The sequence below is a fragment of the Aspergillus udagawae genome, assembly GCF_001078395.1.
Source record: "Aspergillus udagawae IFM 46973 DNA, scaffold_7, whole genome shotgun sequence".
In the NCBI taxonomy this organism is placed as follows: Eukaryota; Fungi; Ascomycota; class Eurotiomycetes; order Eurotiales; family Aspergillaceae; genus Aspergillus; species Aspergillus udagawae.
This window is the reverse complement of record NW_025091270.1, coordinates 719,194-740,229: the sequence shown is the minus strand read 5'-3', so window position 1 is coordinate 740,229 and position 21,036 is coordinate 719,194. Positions and strand designations below refer to the sequence as shown.

Sequence of the window (21,036 nt, the reverse complement as noted above, 5' to 3'; positions counted from 1 at the left end):
TCACCTCCCGTTTCAGGCAGAGTCAGGTGTCGTACATAATTATTTAAATTGGGCACCAAATTTGGATAGCTGGACCCGCTTTTCTGTTTTAAGGGAAAAGAGCCTCCATGATCAGAGAGACACCTATCCTCAGGCCATTGTCATCAACAAACAGCTGCCCCCATGGGAAAACGGGAAAGCGGGGATGAGAAAGAGCAACAAGGCCATTGACTCTTGACACATAGGCTGAATCCTACTCCATAGAAAGTGTCCCGATCACGAGCTTAGGCTCCACCAGGGATTGCGGATCATCTTACTTCTACTCCGTAATAGGAACGATCTATTCCTGTATCTACGGTCGTATTCGGAGGGTACCAGCGATTTTCTTTTTTTGGGGGGGTTTGATTTCATGCGCCTTTTCGCAGACAATGACCTGATGGGAGACCCGCAACAAGAGTGAGCGGAGTTAGGTTACATTCATGACAACAATTCTTGCTTGATTTTCAGCAACCTATTATTTGCTGAATGAGTATTGGGAATTCGGAAATGCTGACCATGGTTGTTTGTCATTCCGTTCTTGAATTTCAGATAAGAGACCGTAAAAAAATTTCGGCCATATTGAATTCTAATTGCTTAATCTTTGATCTGGCGGACAAGGAGCTGTACGCAAAAGTTTAGATACCCTCTCAGGATCCACCCCCAGAGGTCTAGGACAGTAACATACCGCTTTCCAAATCTCCGGTCTAAGAACACGTAGGGATGTATACAGCGCGATATTATCATGAGTTGTTAATGACCCACCCAAATTGGTGCTTACCAGAGCCGACTGAGTTGTATGAGTTCGGTCTCTGAGAGAGTTATCGATATCATGAAGTGCTGGTGGAGGGTCTACGACTGGCAGAATGTTATGTAATCAAGTCAATGTGGGTGCCAGGGTGTCCAAACTTTTGCGTAGTCACTGTCACTGCGGCGACGGCACGCTCGGTGCCATACTGGGGGGATGGAGCCCTGGACTTGTTTTAGCTGAGGATGCGCAGGTTGACAGTGAATAGGAGGCTGAGATGGGTGTTGCACTGGGCCGGTAACACACATACGGGAGGATCGTTCACAAGGGCGAGGGTAAGATCCAACTTTTAGACGGCTTTGCCCTCTGAACGCAGGATCAAGCCCATAGTTGACCCAGAGCTGGTGGCAAGTAAACGGAGGTGTGTTGGCGGCAGCTTTTACTCTCATTGACCAGGACGTAGCTTTGGAAGTTGTTCATCGAAGATTGATGGTCATATGAATGCCATAAGTCAGGCTCTTGAGCAATCAAGATATCCAGCTGTTCTTGGTCTTGGAGGGGCAGCAGCAGCTTGAAACTGCGTGATAGGCAGGCGTTCGTTGTATTCTTAAACATGGTGCTGCCATTGAAAATGGTCGAAGCTGCAACCCCCTGACAGTTGGGTTTAGTCCAAACGATGATCCCGTTGATTTCAAATGGGCCATGGGATAGTCTATACCGTATGAGCTAGCGTGGACGATCAGCGCACAGAATGTAATGATTATCTGTGGAAGAGGATTCATCTTGAGAGGCTTGTTCATGGTGGAGGACGGTCCAGAGGCAAGCATAGACCCTCTTTTATATAGTTCCGCTTACTTGATGGTGTTATATAGTGATACTGACGATACACTAGCAGGGCAGTTTATTACAACTCTCGTTTCACTTCCGGCACAGTAACCGTGCAATGTATATTCATGCACTTCCAAAACGGTTGCCAGGACCAACCTCATTTCCCTAGCAAGCGGGGGGGTCTCAGCAATTCGAAGATGAGTACCCCAGCGCAGTTACTGGTAATTATAGCAGTGCAGGTTTATGAGACCGTTGTTTACATTACTAGTAAAAATTCTAGAACTGATGCTGTACATAGGCTAGATATGTATAGTGTAATGTCGTTGCTTAGGGTTTTGGGAAAGAATCTTGAAGAGTCTAGGGAAATTCCTTTACATGCCGTGAAGCCGGGAGTTGACTCGGTCTGTTCCGGATCCAGCACCGGACCGGACGAGAAAGCTCCTGATTATGTGTCGAATCGCATTTGCCAATCTTGAAAGACTTTAGCACAGGTTGCTACACTAGCACCCATGTAGCTAACGGTGTACACCTCAAGGTTATCGGGGATTGGTATGACTGAGGCGGTTTCCACCTGTGTCCCAGTCAGCCCATACATCATCCCACGCGTTTCCTCGGCATAGCCATCGATTTGTAATGGCTTTGTAAAAAGAGACGGGAATGAGGGGAACAGGAAGAGTTTTTCGAATCCGAACAGTGTAGACGGAGCTAGGGCATTAGCAACTATTCCCGTGTCCACTCAACTCCGTCGTCTGCTGACTTCGGACTTCTCCCGCTTTGCATCCCGTGCGGCGCCCAGAAATGTCGGCGCAGAGTACAAGAAGGAAGGATAGAGCTTTGAACCTTCAACTGCAAAGTGCCCAATTGCCGATATAGGTACCCGGAGTTGTTAGCGTGTGTATCCCGGAAGATTCTAGCATGGTGTGTACTGTCCACGGATGTGGTGCCGTCGGCTATTCTCCGGGGAAACCCTAGTTTAGGTGGTGTTTGTGGGGTAGGATTGCATGAATATTGCAAGTCCTGGGACCTCCGAGTTGGCCAGTGCTTGAGCCGGCAAGATTGAGAGACGCTAGACAACGACGGCTAGCTGAAGATGTGGTTAGCATTTTTGTCGCGACGTGCGGGGAAGTCGAGCGGGATGTACGTCGTTAAGCGTAAACTCGGCGATTAGCAAACTTTTATGTAAGTTGTGCCGAGCCGCGAGTTTCCATAAGGTCTTGTTGTGGTGAGTCTATTTTGAAAGCCGGCTTGTCTGACAGGGTTATGAAAGATGTCCGCTGAAATGCCGCTGCAAGGATGTTGACAGACATCTTTCACTAGACGGACAATACCGAGATCACTGCACAATGAGGAACGTCGCGGGGAAGTAGATTGGGATCGGCTGCAGGTTGAGGAAAAGGACTTTCCGATGCCAGCATAACGGACCCCACATATTCGGTGAGTCCAAAAGTTGCCGGGGTTTAACCCTTCCCCACACGGCCACAGCAACTTCAAGCTGCAAGCTGCACTAGCGTAGGTTCGCGCCAAGGGAGTCTCGATGTTTATACGAGCTTTGTCATTCTATCAAGGACGACTGACTCATGCGACGCGGGAAGGAGCCGATGGACTGTACCGTCCCGGAGCAGAAAGAAACGACAAGAAATGACTACCGGGGGACCAAGTCACTAGACTCTACGAGACTATGACATCGTTATCCACGGTCGAAGGCTTAAGCGCTTGAAGAATCCAGACTAAACTGCTGAAAAGCCGGAGTTCAGCCGAAGCGTGGTCAGTCTAATGGTTCTGCACCTGCCAATGAGCCCAAAACAGCCATACAGCAGGCCCGCCAAGAACGTGGAGGCCCGCTTTTGCCGGGGATGTGGAGACCCCGCATAGTCAACTGTGCCATGTGGCTCGGACAATTGCTGTCGAAGTATGGAGATGAAAGAAATGAGGCTAATCAAGCCACCTGCTTTGCTGCATCAATGGCAAAACCACGACTCGAATGTCACGCAAAGTGTAGTAGCTCGGCAACATCGAGGTACTCCGTTTGGGGACGCCTGGCTCAGTCTCGGTCTTTGCCCGGTCGAAAAGAAGATTGCGATGCGCGGTATGGCGAAGTACTACGATACGAAGTCACTATGCTACAATGGCCGACATAGCCGACCATATCGAGATCCGAAATGCAGCTATATTAAGGCCGCGAATCCCCTCGATTCTTGACCTTGAAGATCAGGCCTATCGACTCTTCTGCCCCTCTTCTCTGCGGAACAAAGGATGAAAATCACGGTTCCCCTTCTTGCTGCTGCCCTACAGCTGGCAGGCATCGCTACCGCGCAGGACAATGCTGCCATCGCCGCCAATCTCGAGAGGTTCTGGTCGTATGGCCGTTCCGAGCCCGTCTACCCCAGCCGTAAGTGTGACTCCAAGGTGACTCCAAGACTCGAGATGTCCCCTATGACTAATAGTACGTTGCTCCACAGCTGAAACTCAGGGCTTGGGTGACTGGAAGGACGCATACTCCAAGGCCAAGGCTCTCGTGGCTCAAATGACCGACGAGCAGAAGAACAACCTCACTTACGGGTACAAGTCAACCACCAATGGCTGTTCTGGTAACTCGGGAGGTGCTCCTGGCGTTGGTTTTCCTGGACTGTGTCTGCAGGATGCCGGCAACGGTGTCCGAGCTACTGACCTGGTGAATGGATACGCATCTGGTGTCCATGTAGGAGCTGCATGGAACCGCGATCTTGCCTACGCACGTGCCCACTACATGGGTGCCGAATTCAGGCGCAAGGGTGTCAATGTTGCTCTGGGGCCGGTTGTCGGACCGCTTGGGCGCACGGCGCGCGGCGGTCGTAACTGGGAAGGCTTCTCCAACGACCCGTACTTAGCCGGTTCCCTGACCGGAGAGACCATTCGTGGTCTGCAGGAGTCAGTCATTGCCTGTGTCAAGCACTTTATCGGCAATGAGCAGGAGACCAACCGCAACCCTCCGATGCTTTTGAAGGGCTCCCACAACCAATCCATCTCGGCGAACCTGGACGACAAGACCATGCATGAGCTCTACCTGTGGCCCTTCCAGGACGCCATCAAGGCCGGTGCGGGATCCGTCATGTGCAGTTACAACCGGGTCAACAACAGCTACGGGTGCCAGAACAGCAAGACACTCAATGGCCTGCTCAAGGGCGAGCTGGGCTTCCAGGGATTCGTCGTCACCGACTGGGATGCGCAGCACTCCGGAGTCGCCGCTGCAGACGCGGGTCTGGACATGGCAATGCCCGATTCCGTCTTCTGGGAGAATGGCACCCTCGCTCTGGCCGTCAGAAACGGCTCGTTGGCCCAAACTCGCCTGGACGATATGGCGACTCGCATACTGGCTTCTTGGTATAAGTATGCAGAGATCGAGCAGCCAGGACACGGAATGCCTGCCGATCTGCGGAAACCTCATAAGTTGACCGACGCTCGCGATCCCAAGTCCCGCTCCACCATTTTCCAGAGTGCCGTGGAGGGTCACGTCCTGGTGAAGAACACCAACAATGCTCTGCCACTCCACAAGCCCAAGTTCCTCTCCCTCTTCGGCTACGATGGTGTTGCCGCCACCCAAAACACAATGGACAATGTCACCTTTGGCCGCTGGATCTTTGGACTGTCCAACACCCTGAACTATCCCAACGGCAGCGCCATCGACCCTGCTGTTCAAATGGACATGTTCCTCTCGAGCTACGATCCCACGGCCGAGGGGCCCGGCGTCGCCTTGAATGGCACCCTGTTCACCGGCGCCGGTTCCGGAGCCACCACGCCCTCCTACATCGACGCCCCGTATGATGCCTTCCAGCGCCAGGCCCGCGAAGACGGCACCTTCCTTGCGTGGGACTTTGCCTCGCAGAAGCCCATCGTCAACCCCGCCAGCGAGGCCTGCATTGTCTTCGTCAACGAGCTGGCCTCGGAAGGCTGGGACCGCCCGTACCTGGCAGATCCATACTCAGATGAGCTCATAATCAATGTCGCCTCCCAGTGCAGCAACACTATGGTCGTCATCCACAACGCGGGGGTCCGCCTCGTCGACCGCTGGATCGAAAACGACAACATCACTGCCGTCCTCTACGCTCACCTGCCCGGCCAGGATACCGGCGGCGCCCTGGTCGAGCTTATGTACGGCAAACAGTCTCCCTCGGGGCGTCTCCCCTACACCGTGGCCAAGAACCCGTCCGACTACGGCAATCTGCTCCACCCCGTCCAGCCCCAGGGCGATCGGGATCTCTGGTATCCGCAGGACAACTTCACCGAGGGCGTGTACATCGACTACCGCGCGTTCGAGGCGCACAACGTCACCCCTCAGTTCGAGTTTGGTTTTGGCCTCACATACACCAACTTCTCCTACTCCGCGCTCGAAGTCGAGCTTGTCCCCGGCGCGAACACCGACTACCTGCCTCCTGGCTCCGCCATCGCCGAGGGCGGCCTCCCCTCTCTCTGGGATGTGGTCGCGACGGTCAATTGCACAGTGGCCAATACTGGCACAGTGGAGGCGGCCGAGGTCGCCCAGCTGTATGTTGGGATCCCCGGCGGTCCGGCCAAGCAGCTCCGAGGCTTCCACAAGCAGTCTATCAAGCCGCACCGAAAGCAGCACTTTACTTTCGACCTGACCCGTCGGGATCTGAGCACCTGGGATGTCGAGAAGCAGACTTGGGGGTTGCAGTCAGGAAGCTATCCCATCTACGTGGGTAAGAGTGTGCTGGACATTCAGCTCACTGGTACTTTGCAGATCTGATTTTGAATGGGTGATATATCTTCGTGTATATTATAAGATTATACCCATGGTGGACGGTGAATAATGAATTATGATGTGATGCCGTCAGTCTATCAATGTATTCACAATATTAGTATATATCCGTAAGCGCCAATCAATAAACCTCATAATCTACATATCCTTGCCATCGATCGACTACACCACACCCTTGACCTGCCTCTTCTCCAACAGGTTCGTTACCCTCGTACTCTGCCCTGCCAACGCCGATCCAACCACCGCACCTAGCACAAGTACCACCCCGACAAGCAGCTATCGACATCAGCCATGCCCTCTCGCAAACGGTCAAAACACTCACCTTCGGATCAATATCCTTGGATTCCACCATTAATGGCCCCACAACCGCAATCGCAAACCCCATCCCCTGCGCAAAATTCTTCGTCACCGAACTCGTCACCCTCACACACCACGCCACCAGAAACCCGCCCGACGCCTGCAGAACCACAAACACCCACACCAGGCCGGTAAACCCCTCCAAGAAAGTGGATCCAGATAGCCTGCACCTCGACTTCCAGAGGAACGAGAGCAGCGCGAAGAGCAGACTCTGCGCGGCGAGCTGCGCGTTCCGGACGAAGAAGGAGTTTGTCGTTGTGGTGGTGGTTGCGCCGCGTTTGAGGGATCGCTCGATGAAGAGGCCTCCTAAGGCGACGCTTGAACCAGACATAAGCATGGCGAGGACGCCTGGGAGGGGGTGGGTGTGGAGTGTGGTGCGGTGCTGCTGGTTCTCTGCGGAGGCGTTGGCGCCGGTCTGGGCGAGGATGATCCCTGCTGTCATGGTGAGGGTGGAGGTCCAGTGCTGGAGGGTGAGTTTTTGGTTGAGCAGGATGGTTGCGAGGAGGGGGGTGAGAATGAGTTTTGTTTGGGAGAGAGCGAGGTACGGGAGGAGGTCGAGGGAGGAGGCGCCGATGCTTTGGGCGAAGGATGCGGCGGTGTAGAGGAGGGCTGGAAGGGCGGCTTCTTCGTGGCCGTTTTTGAGCGTGGTGAGGAGTGATTTGGGCTTCTCTGCTGTTTGAGGGATGCAGAGGAGGGAGATGGTCAGTTTGAGGAGTTCGGAGAGGAGAATGCCTGTCAACGGGTCGAAGCGTTTGTTTTCGCTTGTGGACCGGGACTGGATTTTGTGTTGTAGCTATCATAATCGTTAGTGCTGGTCTTGAGAAAGGACTCGGGCACATACAATGATTGAGGCTGCATTTTGTAGGACGAGCTGATCGTTTAGCACAGTACAGTTATAGCAAACGGAGAGAAACCTACCAGGAGAAGACCGATAATCGTTGATCCTTGGACTTTGCTATGCCCTATGAAGTTGAACCTGCATGTTGTCAGTACCAGATGTATACGCATTGCGTCTGTCTTACATGTCAATAGCAACTACCATGTCACTTTACATTCCAATTACGAGGATAGATGGCCACCGCTCTACGCACCTGCTCCTCCAGAAGTTGACCTCATGTAAGCGAAAGGGCCAGGCGCCCAGGCTGATTTAGGTATGGATTTGATTACTGAAAGTCAGCCTCATCGTCGGAAGTCGGAAAATTGCGGCCTGTCATTCTCTGGTCCCCATGCGACTGGTATCCTCTGGCATGAGAATCTACATTACAGATCCACTCTCTGGAAAAATGTCGCATTGAGCCTTACAAGAACTACTAGGACTTTTCACAGTCAAAGAGTGAAACAGCCAACTCATGCATGGTCCAAACGTAGTTAGCGCATGCGATGGAGGGATTTCCATCACAGTTAGGGCAATACGCACCATAAAAATAAGTGCCAGCAGATCTGTTTAGGCAGCTGCATTTCCGTAACCCAACAATAGACAGGATGCCGTCGGTTAATCAGACCATTATTCTCCCGCGCTCGTGTTAAGATGGCTTCCTCCAAAGTCTGACTGGCCTTCTGGAGCCAATCAATGCACCTTGTGTGACTCAAAAGACCCTGGCGCCTGAGACAATTGGAGGACACATACGCCAAGCCAATTATCAGTGGATCGACAGAGCTTGTTGCATTTAGCCCCACTGTTGGAAAGGGTCCAAAACATAGTAGCCTAGCCCCTGGTGGGGGTGTAAGATGGATAAGGAAAGGGGAAAGCCTCGAGAGAAAACCGAGGCTCAGCTTTTTTCCTTTCCAAAGCGAGTATTATAATTAGTCCAGGATTACAGGACGAATTTGATGGACGCATCTGGAATGGAATGACCAGAATGCTCGGGCCTCGCTCCCAAAGAAGTCTCGTCTCCCCGCTGTACTGTAAGATACACGATGGTAATGTTACGAATGATATTGTCCTCATTCCCAAAGACAACGCCGGTGACCTCTTGCTGTTTCTTGTAGTTATCTTGGTAGATCAGCGCATATTACTTACTGTCTCTATTTGGCAACTCCTTTGTACATTGGTGTATTCAATAACTTTTTCTTATAGCCCGGCCAGGCTTTGACGAGGCAGAGCTTAGTGAGGCACAGCCCTGGCGGCTACCTTCCTGCCAGGATTGGCTACACGAGCACTAAGATAGCCTGGTCAAGCTCTCGTAAGTTTGATCGCTTTCGATAGAGCGATTTAGTCGGAATATGGCGAGCCGAGATATGATACGTCGAATTGGTGGCAGTCGAGCACAGGATGTCCCTGCACGAACAAGACCTCCAGGAATCGAAGACCGCTAGAGCTTGGGGGGGAAGGGTCCAGCAGAGCAAGCTTAGATAAGTCCTGATGCAAGCTTCAGGAGATAGTTAACCCGTATGAGAAGCATAAGCATTACGGAGGATTCCATCTATTAGGGACAGCGGATCGGATCCGAACACGCGCCAGTGGCCAGCACAGGTACAAAAGTTAAGTCGCTTAGGAAAAAAACTATCCCACAGTGGTGCACATGATAATTAAGGAGTGCCTGATCTCTGTACCTGAAATACATAGCAGTCAATAACGTCATCCCTTGTAATGTCACCCCTTGTAATTGTCATACCTAGTCCCCTTGACCAGTTGGTGGGGTTGAGGCATGAAACAGGCAAAGAAAGGAAAATCAGAAGAGTAATTTACTTAGTTAACACACATATACAGACGACCGGCTATAACAAAGGACAGAAATACGGAGTCAGGGACTTTCATACAGGGTTCTGCGCCACCATGTCCCGCCCGCCTCTGCGCGTTGCTAGTTAAAGTTCTGGGGCCTGGAACTGGAAATCGTGTCCAACAAAAGTCTCGCAGTTGGTTGGAGGGACCCGCTGAGTTGTAAACTTCGGCCTCTCCAGGCAGCAGTAACCCCTGTCGTGTGTAGAGTAGTGTAGTGTTTGGAATTTTTTTCAAGTGGACATACATGTAGATATTGCGAGGACAGCCTTCAATGCCATGAAAATTGTCCGCTGGTAGTGATCATGGCGCGCAATCGTCTCCGATTGCTTCTAACCATTCTTCTGGCGCTTTCGCTGGCCGGCCTTTTTTCCTCCTCGCTTCAACGATTATACTACCTCCTTCGGCTCCCCTTTGTCTGGAAAGCCTCCTCCGCGGCCGCAGTCATCTCGCACGAACATGACCAATTCGACGTCACATTCGCCGCCTACAATGCCAATTACTCGACTGCCGCTGCGGGACAGTCCCCCTTAATACCTCCCATACTGCATCACATTCACGTGGGCTCCAGACCGCCACGAGCGGAGTGGCTCGAGGCGCGCGAGCGGTGCCTGAAGCACCACGCATCCTGGAGTACGGTCGTCTGGACCGAGGAGAGCGCGGAGAAGCTGGTGCGTGAGGAGTTTCCTCATCTATACTCAATGTGGAAGAGCTATCCATATATGATCCAGCGGGTTGATGCGCTGCGGTATATGATTCTACAGAAGCACGGTGGTGAGTCTGCTGCCCGGGGAGGGGTGATCTCTTTGGAGCTGACCCGACAGGCGTAATCCTCGACTATGATCTGGCCTGTAAACGCTCTCTCGAGCCTCTGCGGCAATTCGACTTTGTCGCTCCGGCCGCCCACCCCGCCGGTCTCTCCATCGGCATGATGCTCTCCTCGCCGGGGAATCCGTACATCAAGGCGCTGGTCGACAATCTCCCGCTGTACAATCACCGGTGGTTATATCTCCCCTATGTGACGGTCATGTTCAGTACCGGCTGTCACTACGCTTCGTAAGTTTTGCAACGAATTCTATCCGTATTCGAGTCTAATGCATACAGAACAATTTACACCCTCCAGTCCAACCGATCCTCTCTCCGCATCCTGTCCGGCCCGCCCGACGCTCCGCGCATGCACATGCTCAACGGGAAGGTCAACACCCCGCTCTTCCGACACCTGGGCTCGTCCTCCTGGCATAACCGCGACGCGCGGCTGATCTCGCTGTTTAAGAATCTCGATCAGCGGGCGCTGTTCGCGGTATTGGTTTTTAGTCTCTTCGCTGTCACGACGGTGATACTATGCTGTGTGCATCGTGCGCGTGGTCGACCTTCGGACGAGGAGCAAAGCGCCCCTGTCTCGAAGTCGTTGACCAAGAGTGCTTAGACAGTGTTTCCGTTATATACCGTTTTGTATCTTGTTATGTAAATTTTTGTTACGCACAGGCTCAACTGTGCAGCAGTGGCTTATCTAGAACCATTGTTGGTATATATCCTCTAAATCGACATCAAACTACCATTTTATTCAAATTGTTAAACCACATATACCGACTAATCACCAAGTAAAACGACCGATCCCACGAATACTGGCTCGCGTGCTGGCTGAATGCCGCTCGCGAGACGAGGTACGTCCGCCAGGGACTCACCAGCAGGACCTTGTCGTTGTACGCATCTAGCGGAGAAAGATCATGGACGCCGTCTGCCGCGCTCGCTACGGGAGAGGTAAGGATAGCTTTGAGAATGCGCCACGAGAACGGGATAGCGGTAGGGATGAGGTCGATAAGCGACGAATATTTGCGGAGGAGAAAAGTACTTTGCAGTGTGTATGCGGGCGGGGCCTGCGGTGTACTTGTGATGTATTTTCTTGGCTAATTAGCTGCTTGAAGAATAGATGAAGATGAAGAGAACCAACCGGACGCCGGCGCTGACGGCTCTATGGTTGATATGGCCCGAGACGCCTCCATTGTCGAAGGTGATGATCTAGCAGATGAGTACCTGGACCAGCATTTTAATGGCGGGGCAAAGGACATACCAAGTCAACATTCCATTTCTGAACGTGCGACGCAACAAGGTCCTTGATCAGATCCTCATTCCACCATTTCTTGGGATTATCCTGCAGCTCGGCATTGTCCAGAACGACGCAGCGATCCGGGACGATGCCCAGCACAGAGCAGCTATCATGGATTTCCTGTCGGCGACGGTCGCCTATTCCCTCGTAATTTCCTGGAAACAGTAAGCATCCATCAGGCGATACAATGGGATGGCAAACCTACCAGAGGATATCGCCAGCAAAGCCCGCTGCACGTGGGGATCATCGCGACGGTATGTGATGCTTGGACTGAAGAAGAGCGTCTCGTCGTCCGGGTGGGCAGTTACGAGGAGGATACTTTTTGCGTGCTGAAACGCCACGGGCACCAGTCGCGGGTCATTTGCCAGGTAATATGCAAGAAGAACGTAGAGACATAGGGCAGTGAGGGCTACTATGACACAGAGAGATGAAACTATTCGGGCTAGTTTTCGTCGTTGGCCTTGCCGGCCGAGGCGCTGGGCTAACCAGACGAGCTTCATGTTGCAACCGATGATTATCGGGTTCCAGAGCAATTAATTGTACTTCGTAGTCGTAGTCTCACCAAAATAAAGCACCAGACGATCGTGTCGTTGCAATGCCAGCACGAGTGCCTGGTTCGAAATTGTTCAGCCTTCCGTCTTTCCAAGTTGCAAGACAATACCAACGAATACACGGTTATACGGTTATACCATTACAGGGGGCTACCCACAGCAGTTGGATTTGCGTTTGGCGGCTATATTAGCTCCGGAGGCAAAGCTTGATGAGTTTTGAGTTAGCGTGTCCCGAGCGACTCGTCGTACTCCAATCCGGCTGCGCAAAATCCGTCTGCCTACAAGACCCTGTTGTTTGCGCAGTTCTAGTGAAGTTTATCCGTGAATCTCTTGGAGAAATTTTCCACCCTGTCGGCCTAGTCCGCGTATTTTTACTTTATGGCGTTGAGCACATAACAGACTGTCTTGCTCATATCCTGCAGTAACTCACGGGCCTAGATGGCAATCTGACAAATGTGACTAGAAGTCCCTTTTTTTTTTTTTTTTTCCCTCTAAAAATATTGCCCATACTGCGTGCTCGACCACCCACCATGTCACGGGTGCGCGCCAAATTTCTGCTCCTGGCGTCCCGGCTACTGCGTCTCCCCTCGTTGTCAGGGTATTCGGTGCTTCCCCGCTCATCTCGCCATGGTGGAGCTATCTTTGCCCGGAGTCCGCGGGCCCCTTACCGCCGATTCATCCTACTTGTCCAGATAGCAGTAGCCCTCCTTTTGTGCAATATCATACTGACACCCATCTTCTGGCCTTCGTACACGCACCTCCCACCTTGCTACGAGAACCTCAAAAAAATAATTTCGGCTTCCGAGAACCCCGGCCGAGGAAACCCTCACAATGAAAAGATATTCATCGCCGCCATCTTGTACGATCGCAGTGGGGAGCTCGCCGGCGGCCAATGGGGCGATGCGCTCGTGCGGCTGATCGACATGCTCGGGCAAGACAACGTCTTCCTCAGCCTGTACGAGAACAACAGCGGGCACAAGGGCCAGCAAGCCCTCGAGGCCCTGTCGCAGCGGATCCCAAGCAACAAGTCCATTGTGGTCGATGTCGATGTCGATGAGCACACTACCTTCGATACCTTCCCCCGCGTCACGCTACCCCACGGAGAAAAACGCATCAAGCGCATCGACTACCTAGCTGCGCTGCGGAACCGCGCTCTGCGTCCCCTCGACGAGCAGAACCACATCAAGTACGATAAACTCCTCTACCTCAACGACGTCTACTTCAACCCAGTCGAAGTCCTCCAGCTCCTCTTCTGCACGAACGCGCATCCCCAGCGGAATACCCCCGCCTACCGCGCCGCCTGCGCCGTGGACTTCAGCAACCCCTTTAAATTCTACGATAGCTACGCCACCCGCGACCTCGCAGGCTACGGCATCGGCCTCCCGTTCTTCCCTTGGTTCACGACCGCAGGGCATGGACGGAGTCGGAACGATGTGCTAGCGGGCCGGGACGCAGTGCGCGTGCGCAGTTGTTGGGGCGGGATGGTCGCGTTCGATGCGTGGTACTTCCAGAAGGAACATCCGGTGCGGTTCCGGGCTGACGACGAGGTGTTCTGGGACGCGTCGGAGTGCTGTCTTGTGCATGCGGATGTGCAGGACGCGCCGGGCGATGTAGACGAGATTGAGGATACGGGGGTGTATATGAATCCGTATGTGCGCGTTGCGTATACGCCGAGGACGTTGGCGTGGCTGGGGACTACGAGGCGGTTTGAGCGGCTGTATGCGCGTGCGCATGATCTGCTGAACCGGGTTGTTGGGCTGCCGTGGTATAATCCGCGGAGGGCGGAGGTGCCAGGTTCAAAAGTGCAACGGGAGGTTTGGGTGCCGGATGTGGCCTTACAGAGGGGTGGTTCGTTTCGGATGGTCGAGGTTACGGCAGGGAATGATGGGTTCTGTGGCCGACGGGGGATGGAGGTGGTTGTGGAAGATAGGAGACCAGATCAGGATGGGTTCGAGGCTCTACCTCTCCCTTCTCAATAACATTATATCATACACGATTAGAATGAAGATGTATGAGGGACTTTGGTCCACTCCCTGCACCGACCAAACACCGTCCGACAGAACTTCCCGTACTCCACTATAAGGTCAAATTTTCTCCACGAGCCCTGCGCTCGATGGAGTAGTCGCGCAGACGGGTCTGTCAGGGGTTTCGAGCCCATATTGCCATATTTGCCTCTCCCGGGGCTGAACCCCGTAATCGGAAGAACCAAGACATCCTCCACAAACTTACTCCTCCCCCCATCGTGCAGTCCCGTCAGCGCATTCCACCGTAGCCCTGTAGTCGCCATCAACCACTTCTGTACCGCCTCGGTGAACGCAACCGGGCCGGTCAGGATCAGCGGATCGACTGTGTCTTTTGCCGTCTCACTCGGCATCTCCTGTATCGCCGCAGAGAATCTATCAACGAACATCTGGAGGATTGGATGTCCCGGCGCCCAGGCAAAAGCCCACTGCGTTAGTTGCACGGGGTAGGTATACCCCATCCGCCAATACATATCGCTATCAGGAGAACAATCAGCCTCCAGACCGACGATTGCGCGGACAAGCTTGGTGGAGTTGTACTGGGCGCCTGTTTCCGGGTCCCGCCAGGGCTGGATGTCTGACGCGTTGATCCAGTTCTTGGGCTTGTGGAGCGGCTCAGTATCCATATCTCCGTACTGATAAACATCAGTTTCATTTGCAAGGAAATTGACAGAAGGGAAAGGGACGTACAACACCACCGATCCACTTCGAAACCAGAACTCGAAAAACATCCGTTCTTTCGACGTTACTAGGAAGCGAGTAGAATTGCTTCTCCAGACCGGGCTCAAAGTGCTTAATGAACTGGTCGATCCCGTCGTCGCCCCAGAGGAAGTAGGCCATTTCATCCTCTTCGACAGCTCGCAGCCAGTTCTCCGTGCTCTGCCGGATTGGCTGAGGCCATGTCTGCTGATCGGTATTCTTCCATGTTTGATGGACGATCAACGGGATGCTAGAGAGGGGTATCTGTCTTTGAGGCTCTTGCGCTTTGTCGGAAGCTAGTTTTGCTGCTTCGACAATGCTTTCTGGCGCAGTCGTAGCATTTTCCAGCCATGAAGGAGGAATATACCATACTACCATTGTTAGTGGACGTGAGACCTGGGGAACTGAATCTATATCTCACCACCTCCTTTCCCACCACTGGGCGGATCAATGTATTTCAGCAGCAACGGCGTCTCACTGGCCACTTCCGCATCCTCCTCTCCGAAAGAATGCCACAACCAGATGACCGTGGCGACCAGGAGAATTGCGACAATAACCTGTCGCTTGAAGCGCCTGCGAAGTCCCATCACAATTTAAATGGACTATACCAGTACCACAGGAATATAATAATCTCACATCAGTAATCACATAGCTAGTCGGCGGGGATGTGAAAAAAGAGGTTCAACAGGGGCTCTCAGAAAAGCTAGGGCCAATCATTTAGAAGTATACTTTAGTGAAACAGCCACACCAGCCTAGCTAGCAAAAATGAGGAATCTTACGCTTGAAACAATTCTATTTCAAATCCTGGCCAGCTTTACTTTAACCACGAATGGACTGTGCTGAACTGTCTCAGTTATGCATTGAATTACAATTAAAAATATGACTAGCATAGGGAGCACACAAAGATAGTCATTCCAGTAAGAGCAGTGTGCAAGCCTTGCCAAGCATTCTTACTCAGACCAAATTCCTGCCAGTTGACCAGGAAAGCACCAAAACACTATGCAAGCCTATCCACAATCCATCATAATTCTGGGTAATGCTAGAGTTTACAGTTCGGAAAGTTTATGAAGCTATCCAATAACAAATCACAGAAGGTTGTCACCGATGTGATCGACTCAGACTGGAAGGCCTGATATCTCCCCCTGATCATGGGGAGGACTGTACTGGGACAGTTCTCCCAAAGTTCGCCGTGCAGAGCATTGGCAATTTGTCGCATGCACTTCTCCATCCAGCAGGGCTGAAGCATAATCGAACGGTTCATTAATCCCGCCAATCCGTCCGAGATTCTGTGCCTCAACGATCGATTCGCCAGCCCACGTGTGGGCCTGTCCTTCTAGTTTGAAAGGTCGACATCTCGCGGATTAAATTAGAAAACGGACACGAAATTTGTATGGCGGATCCAGGTCCTGGGATCATTTGCTGGTCAAAGAGTTGGAGGCTGAGCCGCAGGGCGCAGGCCCATTTCTAGCTGGCAGATCCAACCTTGGCTTGGTATCCAACGCAGCTCCTGCCAATGAGCGAGAGCCGCACCATGTTCTGGAACTTATTGCGCGAATACAGGATTAGGCTGAGCAAAGGCCTTGGCGAATCCGGCCGTGCGATTCCGTTCCCTCATAGCGCTATCACCCATCAATCAAGTGCATTATATTTTCAGTCACTATGAATCACTCCTCCTGTGTCTGTGGACTATCTCCGCCAAGACTTACAATGACCAGCTCCAGAGACCGATGAGGGGATTGTTTATATCGAGCCGTGAATTGGTATCGATAGGATATTGGTTTTTGTGAGTAACATTGACGGCAAGGAGATGGCTTAGTTGAATATATTTGGTACGTAGAGGAAGATACGAAGCATCTGTAAGAATATACATATTATCCAGTGTCAAGATGTGCAGACCTGGCGGCAAAGTGTCTAGACATATATATATATGGACTGATCATACAAGCCGGTCAACCAGAAGGATATCTCTCCGCTGGCAACTCGGCGATGAAAAGATCTCTATTAGGTACAGTAGCATCGACGTCGACGGTTCTCACGGTCAGACTCCTCCCCAGGCCCTTTGGCACCCCCCCTGGGCTGTCCGTCATTTCTTCCAATTTCAACACCATTCCAACCGCCTTGTGGTCCTCGGTAAGCTTCGGGTGTCGTCGGGCAAAATATCGGGCATATTTGACCAGCGACCAGTAACAGCTGGCGACGTTGGTCACGGTCATCAGGAGCTTGTATGGCATCTTCTCCAGTTAGTACTATGCAAAGAACACAATCATAAGAGCAAAGGCGACGGCAACGTACATAATACCCAATGACAACCTTCCAGCAAATCCGCTCATTTTTCAGACGCAAATGGACCTCGTTGAATATAATGACGTGAAGTAAATAGAGCCCTAATGTCGACATTATGAGGACAATACAGAATTCGGGTCGTACAATGAACGATATAGGAAGGGTAAATGGCGTGATGATGTACAGGATCGTCTCGTATATCTGTCTAGTCAGTATGGACTCAAGCACGGCGCGATCAATCGAAAGTGCATACCTCTTGAATGACCAAGACCTTTGTCGCGAATTCCCACCGACCCAGCTTCCACGATGCGAAGAGGTACGAGAGGTTGTACCACAAGCCATTGGCGACAAAAAAGTTCCACCGTAGGAAGCGCTGCTTGAAGACCGTTGGCTCGCCGAATCCGCCTCGGTCTTCGTCGATTTCGCCAAACAGCACGGAGGCGGGCGTCGTAGTCTCCACGAAGACGGCGCTACACATCTGGATCCTGCCCCCTAGGCGCCGACAGCTATCACCCAAAAACCAGTCCTCGCTAATGGAAAAGCCGGGATGATTGTGAAGGGTCCGCTTCAGAAACGTCCGTTCCCACAGTGAGATGGCGCCGTGGGGGAATGTAGCGCTGCCGATGCGCCCCGCAAAGCACCGAGTCAGGCCGGACAGTTTGTACTCGAGGTCTTGTGCTTGCTGACAATACGATCCGCGCGAGGCATCGGGTCCGACGGATTTGATCGTGTAGCCGATGCAGCGGACTTCTTCGTTGAGGCGGGACACGACTACGGGGAAGTTAGGCGGGAGGATACAATCATCGTCGATCAAGAGGACGTTACGAAAGTCCTTGACAGCGTAGCAACCGATGAATATCGCAATAATCTTTGACCCCACAGGTGACCATATGTGATTGACTCCGTAGCTGCGGCAGATCTCCTCGGTGTTGTCCAGCGGTTGGGACGAGTTCCCGTTGGCAACAACGTAGATATGCGATGCCGGGAAGATTTGGAGCGCGGCCTCGAGCGTTCTGCCGATGATGGGAGCCGATCTGTAGCAGGGGATCAGGAGCGCAGTGTCCGTGGGGTTTGGAGTAATCCGGCGCTGTTGGAAGAACTCTGGTCCAGGGGAGGTTTCCTCGAATGTGGTAAGTAGGGGGGTATACGAATAGCTACCGTTGTCCGAACTGTGAGCCATTGTTCATTGAATTGCGCCTTCGCGTCTCAGGATGACTTACAACACGAGAAGACCGATGACAATCGCCCAGCCGCCCTGAAAGACTGTTTTTTTCTGCATAACCCAGTGAAGCCACCATACTGCTCCCTTCCACAGAGGTACCCCGATCAGAACAAAGTACACGAACAGTACAAGGACCGTGTATACTGCATACTCGAACAGCAGCCGACGCCAGTATCTTCGCTGATGCTTGATCTTAACGAGGGCGGCCCTGTTGTACAGACTTCGGACGCTGCCTTGGCGTATGTCGCGCGGCGTGCTCCTTAGGGCTTGGCCTACCGGTAGCGAGTTCCGATAGCTAAACCTGTTGTGTGCACGTGGGTGAAGAGACGCTCGAGTATACTGACAGCCCTGAGGATCCTGCGGCGACGCTGCATCGTATGAAATGTAAACAGGGTCTTCTCGAGAGATCGATCCGGTGGAGGGGCAGGATGGGCCGTCATTCGTTTTGCTGTTTTCCGAGAGAGATACGTCTTCCCTTCCTTCTTCAATGGCGACTGTCTGGCTTAGACGACTATATTGTGTCGTGGGCAGATATGCTCCGTGATCCGACCAGCTTATAGTTGACACTCTCTTCTTGGGAACATGAATTTCGCACTCTGAATGGTCCTCCTCGCCTAAGGTAAATCTTTGATGGTTGCAATGATCCTCGTCGTCCGTCGCAGAGACCGACGCCAACAGGTTGTCGGGAACATATATCCTTTCTGCGATGCTCCCGTTCGCACTTGTGAGCATCTTTTCCTTGGTGCTCGCATATAAGGCTTTGCAGAAGCCGCATCATTTAGGTTTGAAACTCTCCGAGGAAGATGGAGGTCATATGAACGCAGGACGGCCCGCCCTTTTTTGGGGGGCTTGACAGTATTTGTTTGGCTGGTCTTTCGTTCCTCCAGTGGCACGCTTTGCACTATGGTGTCATAGCTTCCGAATCGGCAGGCCAAGGTATTTCTGTACTCTCCCACAGCTCATGAGATATGCACACAAAGGGCTCTGATCGGTGGGCCGGGCCGATCTGGTCCATGGTGAAGCCGCATAGCTCATATGTGATCATTGCTAAATTGGGAAAACAGTTTATCTCATTCTCCGAGTCCCTCAGGCAAACTCTGGAACCAAGTATCAAATCAGAGGGATCAGAGGCCGTTTGTCCCCTTAACGGCGCGGGCCAATCCTCGTCTCAGCAGCCACGGCTTAGAGATCTGCAAGGGGCAGCTCCGGCCGCCAGTAGTTGACATATTTTATTGGGGATATCTTCCGTGTACCCATGCAGCTTCTCAATCCGACATTCCTGTCACCTTTTCGCAGGACTCTATCCCAGAGGTTGGCAATGTGATAGTCATACATAGTGGCGTACACAATCTCAGTGTGGTTGCCACAAAGAAATGACTGTGGCACCGCTTGCTGGGAGGGATGGGATAGGACTGTTGCGGACTCTCAGAAAAAAAATGATTGGACCTCTTGAGGTGTTTCCATTTAGCATTCCGATGGCACCGCAACATGCATAACCGTCAACAAGCCGTTCCGCTGGTTGGGTGGATGTTAATTCCACTCCCAGTGGCACATAGTTTAGATTTGGTTATCAGGCTTTAACCATAACAAAAGGGTAAGTAACCCTCTAAACAGCTTATACTGATGTTAGTACTCCTTTCTCTGGTTGACTATTCTCACCACAATGCTACTGACTGTAGTCTCTCGTTTATTGGCGAAATGGACTAAATTGGTCAAATATCACTGCTCATAACAGTATGTCAACATCATATCAACGGAAACCAATAAATAAGCCCGACGACTACAATATTCAGACTGAGACAGTTGGCTAGTCTCTATTGAACGCACCCATACGCCAAATAATGCGTCTTGTCACACCCTCCTCTACCATCAATCCTTCTGGCAAAGAATGCATTTACGCCAAGAAGGTAAAGGCTTGCGCTTTGACACTGCCCTTGCTTCTAAGACTCCCGGCCCGCTGCAGTGGAATGATTGTGCGCCCCTACAGCATGTCAGGTTTGCACTCGCCACTCTGGGATTGTTTTGACAGGTGGAGCACCCTGGTGCCTTTTTTCGTGCGTTGAATAGCATTCTAGCTCATTTGCTGAGTTGTACAAGAATCAATTGAACCTGCCAGTTGCCATGGACATTGGGACTGCGTGCTTTGTCTGAGACATCGTGTGTCGGTACCTTTTTCCGTCCAACGGCGAACTATTTACGGGGACACATTCTTTTTTACCCACACCCGCCGCAGCTAGGGAGGGAACACCAAATAACTCCGATATTGAATATTCATATAGTAAGGATATCAAACACTAAGATGGATATTCCATCCTTATGCACTAGGGTAGTACCCTGTATAGTTAGAATCTAGAAATATATAGTAGATACAGTGTACCCTGCCACTAGTACTGCATATTCAAAATGCATATATATATATCAAGGTACGTTGGTAGCCAATATCCCACTATAAGGATTTAACATCCCTACTTATATGGAAATTAATATTGATACTACTCTGTATGTAAGCTTTAATATACTAAATGTACTCTATCCCACATATGGTTTGACATCCGTGGGGCTGATGGCATTTAGTAATACCAACAGGTAAGAGTGAAAGTGATGCATGCCTCTTTGTACCACTGTCTCCCGTAGGAAGGGAAAAGGTACCTCATTCTGTTCCACGGAAACAAATAGAATCATCTGCTGGAATGACTGAACCGATACACTTTTATTCTTGTTGGAATTAAC

General features: G+C 51.9%; 7 protein-coding genes across 7 annotated transcripts; 3 read left to right on the top strand and 4 right to left on the bottom strand.

Moving 5' to 3' along the window:
- Window positions 1-3,844: 3,844 nt before the first annotated feature.
- Window positions 3,845-6,335, top strand: Aud_008942 (beta-glucosidase; the record flags this gene model as incomplete). The annotated part of the gene is made up of 2 exons (XM_043293807.1): window positions 3,845-3,980; window positions 4,051-6,335. The coding sequence occupies 2 exons, from the start codon at window positions 3,845-3,847 to the stop codon at window positions 6,333-6,335; spliced, it is 2,421 nt and encodes an 806-aa protein (XP_043149742.1).
- Window positions 6,336-6,509: 174 nt separating this feature from the next.
- Window positions 6,510-7,746, bottom strand: Aud_008941 (putative nucleotide-sugar transporter; the record flags this gene model as incomplete). Its single annotated transcript, XM_043293806.1, has 5 exons — window positions 6,510-6,623; window positions 6,670-7,497; window positions 7,546-7,575; window positions 7,623-7,680; window positions 7,727-7,746. The coding sequence occupies 5 exons, from the start codon at window positions 7,744-7,746 to the stop codon at window positions 6,510-6,512; spliced, it is 1,050 nt and encodes a 349-aa protein (XP_043149741.1).
- Window positions 7,747-9,728: 1,982 nt separating this feature from the next.
- Aud_008940 (glycosyltransferase family 32 protein) lies at window positions 9,729-10,849 on the top strand (the record flags this gene model as incomplete). Its single annotated transcript, XM_043293805.1, has 3 exons — window positions 9,729-10,197; window positions 10,248-10,479; window positions 10,528-10,849. 3 exons carry the CDS (start codon window positions 9,729-9,731, stop codon window positions 10,847-10,849), a joined length of 1,023 nt encoding a protein of 340 aa, XP_043149740.1.
- Window positions 10,850-10,970: 121 nt separating this feature from the next.
- Aud_008939 (PIG-L family deacetylase) lies at window positions 10,971-12,030 on the bottom strand (the record flags this gene model as incomplete). The annotated part of the gene is made up of 4 exons (XM_043293804.1): window positions 10,971-11,325; window positions 11,375-11,442; window positions 11,495-11,685; window positions 11,736-12,030. The coding sequence occupies 4 exons, from the start codon at window positions 12,028-12,030 to the stop codon at window positions 10,971-10,973; spliced, it is 909 nt and encodes a 302-aa protein (XP_043149739.1).
- Window positions 12,031-12,611: 581 nt separating this feature from the next.
- Aud_008938 (glycosyltransferase family 69 protein) lies at window positions 12,612-14,060 on the top strand (the record flags this gene model as incomplete). The annotated part of the gene is made up of 1 exon (XM_043293803.1): window positions 12,612-14,060. The coding sequence occupies one exon, from the start codon at window positions 12,612-12,614 to the stop codon at window positions 14,058-14,060; it is 1,449 nt and encodes a 482-aa protein (XP_043149738.1).
- Window positions 14,061-14,077: 17 nt separating this feature from the next.
- Window positions 14,078-15,388, bottom strand: och3 (glycosyltransferase family 32 protein; the record flags this gene model as incomplete). Its single annotated transcript, XM_043293802.1, has 3 exons — window positions 14,078-14,737; window positions 14,793-15,172; window positions 15,223-15,388. 3 exons carry the CDS (start codon window positions 15,386-15,388, stop codon window positions 14,078-14,080), a joined length of 1,206 nt encoding a protein of 401 aa, XP_043149737.1.
- Window positions 15,389-16,750: 1,362 nt separating this feature from the next.
- Aud_008936 (glycosyltransferase family 2 protein) lies at window positions 16,751-19,038 on the bottom strand (the record flags this gene model as incomplete). The annotated part of the gene is made up of 4 exons (XM_043293801.1): window positions 16,751-17,032; window positions 17,094-17,285; window positions 17,338-18,238; window positions 18,305-19,038. 4 exons carry the CDS (start codon window positions 19,036-19,038, stop codon window positions 16,751-16,753), a joined length of 2,109 nt encoding a protein of 702 aa, XP_043149736.1.
- Window positions 19,039-21,036: the final 1,998 nt, after the last annotated feature.